The sequence below is a fragment of the Excalfactoria chinensis genome, chromosome 2 (genome assembly GCF_039878825.1).
Source record: "Excalfactoria chinensis isolate bCotChi1 chromosome 2, bCotChi1.hap2, whole genome shotgun sequence".
Classification (NCBI taxonomy): Eukaryota; Metazoa; Chordata; class Aves; order Galliformes; family Phasianidae; genus Excalfactoria; species Excalfactoria chinensis.
This window is the reverse complement of record NC_092826.1, coordinates 140977221-140991287: the sequence shown is the minus strand read 5'-3', so window position 1 is coordinate 140991287 and position 14067 is coordinate 140977221. Positions and strand designations below refer to the sequence as shown.

The 14067-nt window shown below is 56.1% G+C and overlaps 2 protein-coding genes across 14 annotated transcripts in view; one reads left to right on the top strand and one right to left on the bottom strand.

Annotated features, from left to right (window-relative positions):
* The window catches only part of MAP4 (microtubule associated protein 4), a 90155-nt gene extending 88356 nt beyond the window's left edge, over window positions 1–1799 (top strand). For all 11 annotated transcript variants that reach the window (XM_072330434.1, XM_072330438.1, XM_072330429.1 and 8 more), the window contains one exon: window positions 51–1799. In XM_072330434.1, the coding sequence (XP_072186535.1) occupies window positions 51–236 (186 nt within the window). In that variant the 3' untranslated portion in view covers window positions 237–1799. The remainder of the gene's footprint in view (window positions 1–50) is intronic.
* Window positions 1800–3779: 1980 nt separating this feature from the next.
* DHX30 (DExH-box helicase 30) overlaps window positions 3780–14067 on the bottom strand; it is a 28938-nt gene continuing 18650 nt past the window's right edge. For all 3 annotated transcript variants that reach the window (XM_072330427.1, XM_072330425.1, XM_072330426.1), the window contains 11 exons: window positions 11352–11430; window positions 10418–10522; window positions 9523–9698; window positions 9024–9230; window positions 8525–8606; window positions 7808–8001; window positions 7568–7727; window positions 6663–6820; window positions 6385–6488; window positions 6149–6288; window positions 3780–5297 (listed from right to left, as the gene is read on the bottom strand). In XM_072330427.1, coding sequence (XP_072186528.1) covers window positions 5062–5297; window positions 6149–6288; window positions 6385–6488; window positions 6663–6820; window positions 7568–7727; window positions 7808–8001; window positions 8525–8606; window positions 9024–9230; window positions 9523–9698; window positions 10418–10522; window positions 11352–11430 — 1641 coding nt within the window. In that variant the 3' untranslated portion in view covers window positions 3780–5061. The remainder of the gene's footprint in view (window positions 5298–6148; window positions 6289–6384; window positions 6489–6662; window positions 6821–7567; window positions 7728–7807; window positions 8002–8524; window positions 8607–9023; window positions 9231–9522; window positions 9699–10417; window positions 10523–11351; window positions 11431–14067) is intronic.

Genomic DNA, 14067 nt, shown 5'->3' with positions numbered 1-14067 from the left:
TCTCTCCTCTCCCCACCCTTCCCCCCCCTCCCTGCCCTTTGTCGCTGCAGATTGAATCCCACAAGCTGACGTTCCGTGAGAAGGCGAAGGCGCGCACCGACCACGGAGCGGACATCGTCGTCACCTCCAAACCCCCCACCCTCCCCAGCAGCACCTCCATCAGTGACAGCCCGGCCTCCCCGGCGCCGCCGCAGCCTCCGCCTCTCCCCGCAGCGCTCCCGCAGCAAGGCTTGTGACCCCCCTGTCCCCGCGCCCCGTAACGCAGCTTGGCTCTCTTCACGCGGCCTCCGGCTTCACGTGGGACGGGGATGCACCCAACGGCCCCATCCCTTCAGCTTTTGGGGGTTCGGGGGTCAGTGCTGCGCTGTCCCGGGGGCTCTGGGGGGAGCGCGGCGGCGGCCGAAGCCGGGCTGAGTTAATAGGGATAAGCTGTGATTTCTTTCTTTTTAAGAGAACCCCCTTTTCCTCCTCGCTGCTTCGTCCCCTGCCCCATTGACGCTGTTTCCACACACATTAGGGCTGTTTTAACTGTTGACTTTTACCTTTTATTCTTCGTGACGACGTGTTGATGATTTATCGTGCTACAAACCCACACTGAGGTTCCTTTTCTCTTTCCTTAACCATAGCAGAGTAGGGACATTAACCGCTGCTGCAGTGCTGCTTCTTACTGACATATCCAGCAGTCGTAACTTTTGTTGTTGGTTGGTTGTTTTGTTTTCTTTTTTTTTTTAAGTATTTTAAAAACAATGGAGCAAATTCATGGGATTAAGCCATGTCTGAAAGCGGAAGGCGTAGGGATGTGTCGAAGGAAAGCTTCTTGCTGAGCAGCTCAGTCAGAGTTGTGTTGGCCGCAGCTGGACACGTTGCGTTGGTGCCAGCCCCGGTGTGCGGCGAGGTTGGGTTGGTTGGGTGTTGGTTGGGTTTGGGTTGGTTTTTTGTTAGCGGTTGGTTGTTGGGTGTTGGTTGGTTGTTGGTTGGCTGTTGGTAGGTTGTTGGTTGGCTGTTGGTTGTTGGTTGGCTGTTGGTTGATTGTTGGTTGGCTGTTGGCTGTTGGTTGGTTGTTGGTTGGCTGTTGGCTGTTGGTTGGTTGTTGGTTGGCTATTGGCTAGCTATTGGTTGGCTGTTGGTTGACTGTTGGTTGGTTTTTGGTTGGCTTTTGGTTAGTTGTTGGTTGGTACAGCCCAACTTGGGCTCTTTCTGGCTGGAGGCTGAGCACGGGCTGTGCAGTTCTGTGGGCAGCTCCATGGCTTTGGGGCAGCTCTGTGGGTCTGGGGAAGCCCTGTGGTGCCCGGGGCTCGGAGTGGGGCCAGGAAGTGCAGAGGGTGTGTGGGTGCGGAGCCGGCGGGGTGAGCTGCTGCGTGAAGCCTGAGCTCCTCGTTCCGTGTTTGCAAATGACACTAAAAAAAAGAAAGATGAAATGTAAATAAAAACAAGTAAAATAATAATAATAATAATAAACCAGAAAAGCATTCTTGGGTGGTCGAAGTAATTTAAAGAGAGAAAAAAAAAAAAAAAAAAGGAAAAAAAAAGGAAAAAAAAAGAAAAAAAAAAAGAACAAAAAAGCAGAATAACGAAACACTGGGATCAAAGTCAATGGGAGCAGGCGCTGCCGGGGCGGAGGGAAGCTGAGGGAAGCTGATGGCTTCTCTGCTTTGTGGGAACGGTTCTTGGGGAAGCCGACAACGACACGATAACCCGGAATCTGTATTTACACACAAAGATTCTTATTGCACTTGTATTTTTTATATTAAAGTTTGCATGATTTCTAATAAAATGGCATTAAAATGTACTAGTTTGCATCCAAGTCGTCTGGCTAGTTTCATAAGTGCATTTTTCCTCTGGATACAAATTGAAACAAGCAATGCAGATTTGCACCTGAGCGGGGCGGTTATATATACCCACAGCCCCGCTGCCTTCCTCCTCCTCCTGCTCCTCCTCCTCCTTCTGCTCTTCCTCCTTCTCTTCCTCTTCCTCCTCCTCCTTCCCCTCCTCACCACCTCCCCCTCTGTGCCCCCCCCAGCTCCACAGAGGCCTCCTGCCCCGCTCCCACCGTCCCACCTCCTGCACACCCCCAGTATATATCACTGCCCCTCCGCTGACGCTTCCTTCTTTCCATCGCTAAATTCTGAGCACCAAGCTCCATCTCTGCCATCTGTCGATACGTATTTTTATTTCTGTTTGTTAGTTTTTCCAGCACTTTTGGAATAGGGCTGTTGGAAGTGGGGGGGCTCAGGGCAGCTCAGCCCCTCCGCTTCTCCCCCCGGAGCTGTACCGGAATGCGTGTGGGGCTGATGCTGCTCGGGGTCCCCACAGAGGTGGATGCGGCCCCGCTCAGCTCCGGCACCGCCGTAGGAAAGCAATGGCAACGCTGCACTTTATTGTTGGAGCTGCGTTGGGTCACCCAACCCCAACCCGCGCTGTGCCCACACGTCACTGCCGAACTGCTGCAGCGCTGTGTGGTCACTGGGATGGCTGCAGTGCAGCTCAGGGCAGTGCTGATGTTGGTTTTGGCCACGCGTGGAGGCTGCAGTGGAGCTGCTGGGGGCAGAGCAGGGCAGGGAGCGGTGCCTGGCGCTGCCTGAGGGCTCCGGGTACCAAAATTCTTTTTTTGGGGGGGGCCAAAAAAAATTAATACTTCTTTCTTTTAATTAAGTTGTGGTTCGACTTTGATGCAACGTGAATGTACGGCTGCGCGGTGCTGAGCGTGGGGCCCGGCGTCGGCGATGGCACAGCACGGTGCTGGAGGGGGCCGTGGTGGGAGATGCTGAGCGCAGGGATGCTGCTCTGCAGTGCTGTGCCCTGGGCTCAGGGTGGGAGCACGGAGGGGCTCAAAGCGGCCAGGTGGCTGCCGGCCTCCAGGGGCTGCTGCCTCGTTGTGGTTACTGCTGGCCTTTCTCTACTGTACAAGCAGTCTACTGTCCCGGCTGCGGACTGAATGTAGTGCGCTCTGCTGCCCCCGGGCTCCCCTCTGCTCTCAGTGGTGGCATTTGGGCAGGATTTCTCAGCAGCAGCTCCCGGGTCTGGGCACGAAGCCCAGGGCACAGCGCAGGAGCGCCCCGTCCTCCACCCCATCCCACCCAGCTCCCTCCAGCGCTGCCCGCGCCATCCCTGCACCATCCCTGCACGCAGAGTCTCGCTGGCCACCAGCTGGTGTCTGGGATCCATCAGACACGGGGCTCCTCCCGCACCTCCCGAGCGCCCAACGTGGCTCCGGCAGCCCAGGATGCGGGGCAGGATGTGGGGCGGCGCTGGGGACGCATTCAGCCCCGAGTGGGGTGAGCACAGCACAGCACAGCACCAGGCTCCTCATAGAACCCCTCCTCTGCCTCGGTTTCCCCACTGGTGGGGACGCTGTGAGCCCCACTGCGAGGAGCGCGCGGAGCGTTGGCTACATGGGCCGCATTCTCATCATTTCCTGCTGTCGGGTGGTTGTGCTGTGGCTCTGGGGTCGGAGCTGCACAGCAGTGGGGACAGAGGGTTGGGGTCCCCCTGTGGGCAAAGCCGCTGTGCACCCACCGGGGCTGTGTGTGTCTGTCCCGAGCACCATTTCCTGATTTGATGTTGTGATTCCTGTTGTAAACCAGTTGAAATGAATAAAGCTTCTCGATGTTGCCCTCAGCCCGGCTGTGTGTTTGTGTGTGGGGGGCGGAGGGGGCAGCCGGGGGGCTTCACCTGCAGCCCTATGCCCCATAGGCAGCAATAGGGAGCACAGGGCCCCCCAACCCCACCCCGAGGGACACGCGGAGCCCCGCAGCCCCAGAACAGAAGGATGCGCAGAGAGGCGGTTACTACTCTATCCCTTTTTATTGTCTTTTAATCTATGTTGTAAAAAGATCCAGTATCACATAACAGCCACGGAAGTATCCCAATGTCACACAAGTCTGAACCATTTACACAATAGCTTAGTCTTGGTTTGTTTTAAACCTGCTGGAAGGGAAGAAGAAAAAAAATGAAGGATCCACGGCCCCAACGTGGGCTGCAGGAACAACCAGCGCTCGGCCCAGCGCCCGCCGCAGGGAAACAAGGAGTCCCGCACGCGGCGCCCATCGCCGCCCATCAGTCCGCACAGCTGAGGCTGCAGCTCCGCTCCTTCCAGCCCGGCGGGAGGAGATGAAATGGCAGCGCAGAACAAAAAGGGGCCCCGGCGGCCGCATCGATTTCGGGTACAAAGTGTAAGAAATGGGGGATAAAAACAAAACGGGGGCCCTCGGCATCGCGCCCGGCGGCACACAGGGGAGGAATGGAACGAAGCCTCACAACAGCCCTGTGAGGTAGGCGGCAGCGACGGAACGCAGAGCAAAACTGGCATCCAACTCAGAGCTCCTTCAGCGCCGTGCCGGCCCAGTCCTCCTCCTGCAGCTCCTGGTCCCGCTCGTGGCAAACAACGATGCTGTGCCCGCGGCTCCTGGCGCTCGCAGGCACTGACAGCTGCAGCGGTGTCCTGTGGGGCACAAGGACGGGGATCCATCCGACCTCCTGGGCACAGGGAGGATGACGGGTCGTACAAAACCATGGGCACAACGCAAGAGACAGAAGTACGGGCAGGTCGGGAACGAGTCACATCTCACAGGGTGCCGCGGCACCGCCGGTCCCACGCCGAGCGTCACCTCCAGGCCGTCCTGCCCTGTGCCGGGCTGGGGCTGCCGCCTGCACCGCAGCCGTGGAGCTGTGCTGCCGCTGCATCAGCTGAGATCCGCCCTCCGGAGCTGGAGAAGCCGCCCCAGCGCTGCTCCCTGCCGGCCCTGTGGGGATGGGCGGAGGACGGCACGGCTTCGTCCTTCTGGTCCAGTTCAGGGTGAGGAGGAGCGGCGCCCAATGGCTCCATCGGCGCCCAATGGCTCCATCGGCGCCCAATGGCTCCATCGGCGCTTGCGGTCGGCGGCGCTGGCTGTTCCTCCCGGTGACCATGCACGGAGCCGACAGCAGGAGATCAGACAACATGAATCTTCTAGGATGGAGAGAGATGACTTCACAAGGGATAAATAGAACTTTTATTTAAATAAACATTTGTGAACATCTTTATACAAATTACAAGTCCCCACAAAATCCTCCGGCTCCGCCTCAGGCGCCGAAGCTGCCGGGGGGGCCTTTGAGCAGATCCACCAGGATGTCGAGCAGCTGGCTGTGCTGGTGGTGCAGGTCGCCGGGGATGGCCGCCATCTCGTAGCACAGACACGTCTCCACCATCTTGGAGAGCGAGACGCGGAAGTCGCGCAGCAGGCGGATGGTGTAGGAGTCTCCCTCCAGCACCAGCAGGTCGCTGTCCGTCAGCGAGACGGTCGCTCGCCAGCCGTCGTCTGGTGGGGAGAAGAGAGAGGGTGAGGGGTGGGAGCGCTGTGGAGCTGCTGCTCCGCCACTGCCAGGCGCAGCCCAGCGTCACTGCTGTGCTCTCTGAGTGCTCCATTGGGCCAAACCAACCCCATCACGAGCACAAGGCAGAGCTCCAGCCTGTCTGCTCCACTGGGATGGAGCCCAACAGCAGCAGCACCCAAAGCACAGGGGCTAAAAGCAGCACAAACACAGCAGGAATCACAGCATGGCCTGGGCTGCACAGGCCCACAGTGCTCATCCAGCTCCAACCCCCTGCTGTGTGCAGGGTCACCAACCAGCAGCCCAGGCTGCCCAGAGCCACATCCAGCCTGGCCTTGAATGCCTGCAGGGATGGGGCATCCACAGCCTCCTTGGGCAACCTGTTCCAGTGTGTCACCACCCTCTGGGGGAAAAACTTCCTCCTCAGATCCAACCTAAACCTCCCCTGTCTCAGTTTAACACCATCCCCCTTGTCCTATCACTGCCCACCCTCACAAACAGCCATTCCCCCTCCTGTTTTTACGCTCCCTTCAAGTACTGGATGCCCACACTGAGGTCTCCCTGCATCCTTCTCTTCTCCAAGCTAAACCAGCCCAGTTCCCTCAACCTTTCCTCATAGGAGCTGCTTCAGCTCTCTGCCCATCTCAGTGGCCTCCTCTGGACCTGCTCCAAGAGCTCCACATCCTTCCTGTTCTGGGGTCCCCAGGCCTGGACGCAGCACTGCAGATGGGGCCCCACAAGAGCTGAGCAGAGGACAGGCCCTGCTCCTCCCCACTGAAACCCAGCCCAGCAAATCACTCCTCCCCCCCAGGCTGCCCCCTGGGCTCTCCACACTCACCTCGGACGTGGATGTCCGTGTCAGTCATGAGCAGCACAGCCAGCGGGTGGACCTGGGAGGAATCCCGCACGAACACCCCTCCATTGGACTTCACCGCCATGAAATATGTCAGCCAGCGGCTGTACAGCTTGGAGGCCTCCCTGCATGGGGGAACCCCATCAGCCACAGAGCTATCTCCCGACACAGCAGAGCCCCGAGGCTTCGGGCTCTCACATTCACACGCGTGGGTCGCTCACCTGTTGATGGTTGACTTGTGAAGCAGAACAGTGCCGGCCTTTGTTCGGTACGCGTAGCTGTTGGGCTTGAACTTCCCTTGGCGGGTCACCTTGCCTTGTCTCACCTGGAAGGAGAGGCACCACCTCAGGTGCTGCACACAAGCCGCCTCCCCACAGCCGGGTCCTGGACAAAGACCCCACCTGGACGGCTCCCAGCCAGCCCACAAGGACCGAGCACGCTCCTCACAAGGAGGGATCCAGGACGCACAACACAGCGACTGCAGAGTGGGGAGCCTCACCTGGATGAGGTTGGGGTAGAGCCCAGCCATGAGGACTCCCTTGACCAGTTCCTCCTCTTCACTGTACTGGTTACATACAGAAGAAGGCATGGTGCAGTCAGATGGGGAGGACACCAGGAAGGCTTCATAGAGGTTCTCTGAGAACTGCTTGACAAGGCCTGTGCGGAACAAATGGCACCACTGAATCACTCTCAGTTCTCCCACCAGCAATGAAACGACCCCAGCAGGGCAGCTCCAGCTCCACTCGGAGGCTTTGCCTCAGTGACAGGACGGACCTTTCCTGCTTGTGGCCTCCTGCAGCCAGGGCTGCTGCTGCACTCCTGTATTTCAAAGCCAGGACACACCTGCAGGCCTATCCCATTTTTGCGCTCTGCTTTTCATGCAATCATCCAGGTTGGATAAACCCTATGAGACCCCCATGCCCACCCCCACCATGCCCACTGACCGTGGCCCTGAGTGCCAACATCTCCACAGTTCTGGACACCCCCAGGGCTGGTGACTCCCCCACTCCCTGGGCAGCTGCACCAGCACCCGACCGCTCTTAGGGGGTAGTTGTGCCTAATTCCAACCTAAGCCTCCCCTGTTGCAACCTGAGGCCGTCACCTCTCATAATATCACTCCTGGGAGCAGAGGCCAACCCCACCTCACTCCAACCTTTCAGGAGCTGTAGGGAGCAATGAGGTCTCCCCTGAGCCTCTGCTGCTCCAGACTGACCCATCCCTCAGCCACTCCCCATAGCGCAGTGCTCCAGACCCCCACAGCTCCACTGCCTGTCTCTGGACATGCTCCTGGACCCCCATGTCTTTCTGACAGTGCAGGGCCCAGCACAGCACTGAGGTATTAAGCAGGAGCAGAGCTTCAGCCTCTTCAGGGGACAGGAGGAGAAGCTGGCTCGTGGGACTCACCGTTGATGAAGCGAAGGCTGGGGCCATACAGGTAGTAGTCCTGCAGGTAGTTATCCCTGGCACGACTGTCCCTGCGCCGCAGCACCTCCTCCCAGCCTGCCACAGCTCTGACGAAGGCGAGGTGATCGCTGCCGCTCTCCCGGCTCAGAACAGCCTTGGCCTGGCAGAGGGACACAACGTCAGCCGGGTGGCAGCCCTTCTCCTGCCCGCTTCCCCTCCTCCTCCAGGAGGTCTCCTCACCTTGTCCACCTCCGCACGGTTTTGCAGGCTGCTGCTGAAGGGGTCCCGAGTGAGGCAGGAAACGATGACGAGCAGAGGGTGGAGGCAGCGGTAGATGGATGCCAGGACAATGGCCTTTGCCAGCCGAGGGTCCGTGGAGATCTGGGCGAGGCGTTTGCCCAAAGTGGTGAGGGCTTCTCGCTGGTCCAGCACCCCTGCAACACAGCCACCCATGAGGGCGTAAGCAGCAGCTCCAGGCATTGGCCAAGAGGCGGCCAGCAGCTTTGGGGATCATCCAGGAGGATGTTACCGTGCTTGGATTGCTTGGTGTAACCTCCAGATAAAGCACACAGCGCACGGGTCATGGAATCTCAGAATGGTTGGGGTTGGAAAGGACCCCAACAGCCCCCAGGCCCAACCCCTGCCATGGGCTGACTGCCCCCCAGCCCAGGCTGCCCAGGGCCCAGCCACAGCCTCAGGCACCTCCAGGGGTGGGCAGCACAGCTCCGGGCAGTGCCAGGGCCTCACCAACTTCCCCTCTCTTTGAGCAAAGCAGCGCAGGAAATGAACCAGCACTACAATGTGTGCAGTTTAAGAAGTCCCTGACAGCTGCCATCCCTATCTGGGGACAATCCTGCCCAGTCTGTCCCACAGGATCCTGTGCCAACTCTCACTTCCCACATTCAGACAGCAAACACGTTCCCATCACACCCACATCAGGACACTGCATTAACTCACCAATTTCCTGCAGCAAAATCACTGCTTCATCCACAGCTTTGATGTCAGGGCTGTCCAGAGCCTTGGAGAGAAATTCAACTGCCTGCAATACACAGAGGGAAAACAAAAGGCATGTTTCCCATACCGGCGCATGGGAGGGCCTCTATGAACCCACTACTCTGCCCCAGGGCCATGAGTTCCCCTCTTCATATCCCTACAGGAACACGAGCACAGCCCTCTCCACTCACAGAATCACAAGACCTAGAAGATCATCCAGTCCAACCATTACCGATACTTCCCAGCTAAATCATATCCCATATCTCACGCGCAGAGTCTAGCACTAGACACACTCCATAATCAAAATAATCTCTGTATTTTATGGTCTTAACTTTTCTAGATAGCAGTGCACATTGGGACACAAGAACTAGAGCCATCAGCATCATGGATTGAGGAGCAGGCCCCAGGCAGACTGCATCCTGGTTCCACTGGGTGCAGCCCTGCAGACACGTGTTGTGCTTACTGTTTTCTCTGGCATGTGGATCTTGGCCTGAACCACCAGGTTCTCCAGCGGGGTGCGCAGGATCTCTGGAACTTGGTATGTTGGCATCTTGTCCAGGCGGCTGCGAGGGAAGAGGTGATAGGCAAACCCCGACTGGCAGCGGCCAGCGCGCCCTCGCCGCTGCACGACGTTCGATTTGGACACCCACACTGTTTCCAGGCAAGACACCTGGAAGAAGAAGGATTAAGCATGAATGATCCTGCAGTTGTCTGCCCGATATAAACAGAGCCTTCCATCTGGTCTGCAGACCATGGAAACTCCTCACAACCAATCGACCATCCCACTAAAGGGCAGGAGAAGCCTTGCCATCCTCCTGCATCCTGGCACCGCCAGTCTCCAGTGAGCAGCAGTGCAGAGAGGCCTGAGGCACTCAGCACATGGATGGCATCAGGATGCCATCTGCTGGACACCTGCCTGCTCTCCGGAGCTCAGTGCTCCCCACGTGGCCCTGTAGCAGTACCTTGGTCTTTAGATCATAGCGTTCCTCCTTGTGCGTGCCACTGTCCACCACATGGACGATGTCGTTGATGGTGATGGAGGTCTCAGCGATGTTGGTGGCCAGAACAATCTTCCTGACGCCAGGTGGAGGCCGCTGGAAGATGTTCTGTTGGTCCATCATGGGGATGTTGGAGTGCACTGGCAGAGAAAAACAGTCAGCCCCACCCTGCTGAGCTGCTCTGCTGCACTAAGATGAGGTGAGCTGAGACTTGCAGCCATCCTGGCACAGTCACCTCCCACTGCCAGAGGTGGGGAATGGGGATGGGACGCTGCTTGTAAGACTGATGGTCACTGCCAGCAGTTCCCTGCCAGCCAGACCCCAGGGGAAACAACCAACCAGACCACACATCAACTCCAGTCACATCCCATCCCACAGAGGTGAATGGCACCACCAGAACATCATCCCATCCCCTTCCCCAGTCTAGTTCTTCAGCTTCCCCTTTTCAACAGGTATACAGGGCTTATGGGGATAGCCCCAGTGTTGCCTGGTTTAACTTAACTGGGATACAGAACATTAAGTTCACAAATAGCAGGTGAGCAACGGACGTCCCACAAAATAGCCTTGAAGAGCTCTGTTAGCTCTTCTATCAAGGCTCAGCACGCAGCTCCAGCAATACAGAATGCATCACTCTCCTCCTCACCTAACTCTGCTCTGCTGGAGGCAGACAGGAAGCTGGCTTATCTGATCACACACAGGTTTGGCTGGCTTCTGCTAGGAGTTATTGGTGCTTTACATGCACTTCTACACACATCAGAGCACACAAACTCGCTCTGTACCTGTGTGCAACTGCTGAAGGGGTTCATGCAGTCAGCTGCCCCCCCTTCCGACTGCTGGGGAGAAGCCTGGCCCATCTCACCTGGTAGGACGAGGTACCGGCTGTTCTGAGAGCCCAGCATCTCCAGCAGGCGCTGCTGCACACCTTTGATTTCCTGCCAGCCGGGCAGGAAGCAGAGGATCCCACCTGTAACAGGGCAAGAACACGTGATGTGTGAACCCAAGAACTCCTCCCCAGCTGGGGACACAGAAACTGCTTCTGCTGCACAGACAGGATGCCCATTTCCTCCCCATTCTCTCCCCTTAGTCCCAGAAACCCAAAGCGGAGCAGAGCCCAGGGCTGTGATGCCCGCTGCCAGCTGATCACTAAGGAAACTGCCATCATACTTGTGGACAAATGCAGACACAGCCATTACGGACAGTCTGTCTCTGCACAGCACATACCTGCTGTGCTGCACCCAACTCTGAACTCACGGAGCAGAGTTTAAAACCAAAAAGGGACAAGGCCAGCTGCACTGCAGGAGTGAATTCCTTCTGTCAGCTTTGAAACACGAAAGCGCTTAAAAGTCATCTTAGAATACGGCCTTCTTTACCACACCAACACCTCCCGGGGAACGGCACTTAGTGGGGATGGTTCTCCAGCACAGGAATGTGACCAAACAGTGCAGCACAGGCTGATGCACAAACCCGTCCAGCACTTCAGCCCAGCAACTGCTGTACCTCAGGACACAACAACACACCAGCACAGGAACCTGCATCCAACCCTGCTTCCAGATACCCTTCTGGACTCCAGGGATAAACCTGAGCGACTGCTCTGGGCGCTGCTCACTTCCTCTGGCTGAGGCAGGTCACCTCACCCTGCCTGACACCACTCACTGCACTGCAGCAGATCAGGGTGGTCCTGCACAACTCAGCACAGGATTTCCTTTGCCAGGGGTCTGGGCTCTGTGGGTACCACTTTTAGTTTTCCCCCCTCCCAGAAAAAGTAAAGGGGAGGAGGGCAAAGCAGAACCTACCTGGCTCTCCATGGGCGTCAATCTGGAGTACAAGGTCGGTGATCAGATCAAGATCAAGGACACATTCATCATCTGATTGCTAGATAAAACAGTAAGCACAGCAAGGTAATGTTTTGATACAGGTACTAAGGGAGCTGGCAGGAGGAGTGCCATCCTAGCTCTGCTCTTTGTGATCATGCGATGGCTGAGCTGAACATCTTTGGAGATACGGAGAAGACTGGCAGCAGAGCTACTACCCTGGATTCTAAGAGAGCAGACTGCGGGCTGCTTGAGGAACTGGTTAGTTATGGGGATGGGGGGCTACCATTGGTGGTGACATTTGAAAAGCCATCTTTGAGGAGCGTAGGAACAGGCAATTCCAGCATGTCGAAAGCCAAGCAAGGAGGCAGCAGGCAGTGTGGCTGAAGAGGGAGCTCCTCCTAGAACTCAGGCAGAAAAGCAAAGTGTATGAGCTTGGTAGGTTAGGCTCTACAGGACTGCAGAGACGCCCTCTGCCTTTACAGGGAGAAATTCACACGGCCAAACTCAGAACTGAAGCTGCACGTTGTGATGGACAATAAAGAAAGAAGTGGTAGATTTTTTTGGTTGGTTGGTTTTTACTTGATAAAGTTGGTCATCTCCAAACAGGGATGAAAGTAAAGCAGACATTTAATGGCTTCTTCACCTCCACCTTAACACCAACCATGGGTTGGAGCACCACAACCTGGGAGTGATAAGCTCCCAGCTGACTTGATTTACTGCTACAGCTGAATGCACCCAAGTCTATGGACTCCAATGGGATTCATCCCAGGGTCCTGAAAGACCCCTCGCAGTTACCTGCTGACAGCCACAGGAAGCTGCTCACATTATTCTAATCTTCAAGAAGGGCAAGAAAGATGATGGTGGTAATCAGGACCTGGTCAACTTCTGAAGACTGTTCTTGGTGATAAAATACTTGCGAGATACCATCAGTCAAGACCAACACGGGTTCACAACAGACCAGCCATGCCTTACTAGCTTGATGTCTTTCTATGACAAGGTTCCACTGCCTTTCCACTCACTGGGTTTGGGCTATGGGGATTCTGGCAAAGCTTCTGATAATCCCACAGTATCCTTCTAGACAAACTGTCCAGCACACAGCCAGACACACACAGAGCATGATGCTGTGGACTGGCTGGTAGGCCAGGCTCAAAGGGTTCTAGGGCACGCAGCAACATCAGGCCTGCGGCCAGCAGGCAGGTTCTGCAGGCTCAATTTTAGGGCCAGTTCTCCTCACTACTTCCATCAATGACTTGGACACGAGAGCTGAGTGCACTGTGTGCACTTCTGGATGATACTGAACTGGGAAGAGCCACTGATTCCCTTAAGGGTAGAGAGGCCTTGCAGAGCAGTCTTGGTAGAGTGGTGGGCAACCACCAGCCACATGAAGTTAACTAAGAGCAAACAACTAATTCTGCAGCAGGGATGGTGTAATCCTGGATGTACACAGCGGCTGGGGACAAGTGGCTGGATTGCAGCCCCACAAAAGGGACCAAGGGGTTCTGTTTAACAGTAAGCTTAATAGGAGTCAGCAATGTGCCTGAGCAGCCCAAAGGGGCAGGAGTGTTCTGGGGTGCACCAAGCACAGTTTAGCTCACTGGATGACAGAAGTGATGGTGGACACACTGTACCCAGCACTGCTGTGGCCTCACCTCAAGTACTGGGTGCAGTACTTTGGGATCCACAATAGAAAGGATATAAAAATATCAGAGTGTGTGCAAAGCAAGGCAACAAAGAGCGAAAGGGTTAGAGGGCACAGTATGTGAGGAGCAGCTGAAGATACTTGGTTTACTCAACTTAGAGATTGAGGGATGACCTCTCTGCTGTCTGCAGCTTCCCCATGATGGGGAGCAGAGAAGGAGCTGCTGACACTTTGTGGGCAGGATGCAAGGGAATGGCTCCCAGCTGTGTCAGGCAAGGATCAGGATGGAGATTAGAACAGAATTCTTCACTGAAAAGGCGGCTGGGCACTGGGACAGGATGCACAGGGAAGGGGTCACAGCCCCACGTTTATAGGGAGTTCAAGAAGCATTTGGACAACACTCTCACATCTACAGTCCAACTTTTGGGCTGCCCAGTGTGGAGACGGGATTTGGATTGAACATCAACATGGGTTCTTCCAATTCTGGTTGCTCAGACACAGAGGAACTTCCACAGGTGGACAGAAACCTCCTGTGGTTCAGAAGAGGGAAGGGCCTTGAGGATGAGGTCTGAGAGGTAGCTTAACCCATATAATTATCCAGTGGGGGGGAATGAAGAAGAGGGAGCCAGGCCCTTCTTGGCAGCGCCCACTGACAGGGCAAGAGACAAAAGGCACAAATAAGATGCAGAAAATTCTATTTAAGCAAAGAAAAATCCATCTTTACTTGGGGAAAGATTGCTGGAAAAGCTGCAAAGTCTCTGCCCTTGGAGATACTAAAAACCTTCTCCTGAGCAGCCAGCTTGGGCTGACCATGCTCTGAGCAGGGGGGCTGGCCTAGATGAACCTGCAGGTCTTCCAATCTGAACCATCCTGTGATTCCACGACCTGCCATTGAAGTGAGATTCCCCACAACACACATCTGGAGGCAATCTCCAGAACAACAACGTAAAGCAGTCAGACTAGTTGCAAAAGGTGGCCATGAAGGAACCAAGTCATGCAAGACGATGAGTGCCCGGGTAACAAGACTTGCTCCAAGGCACGTCTGAGCCATCTCAA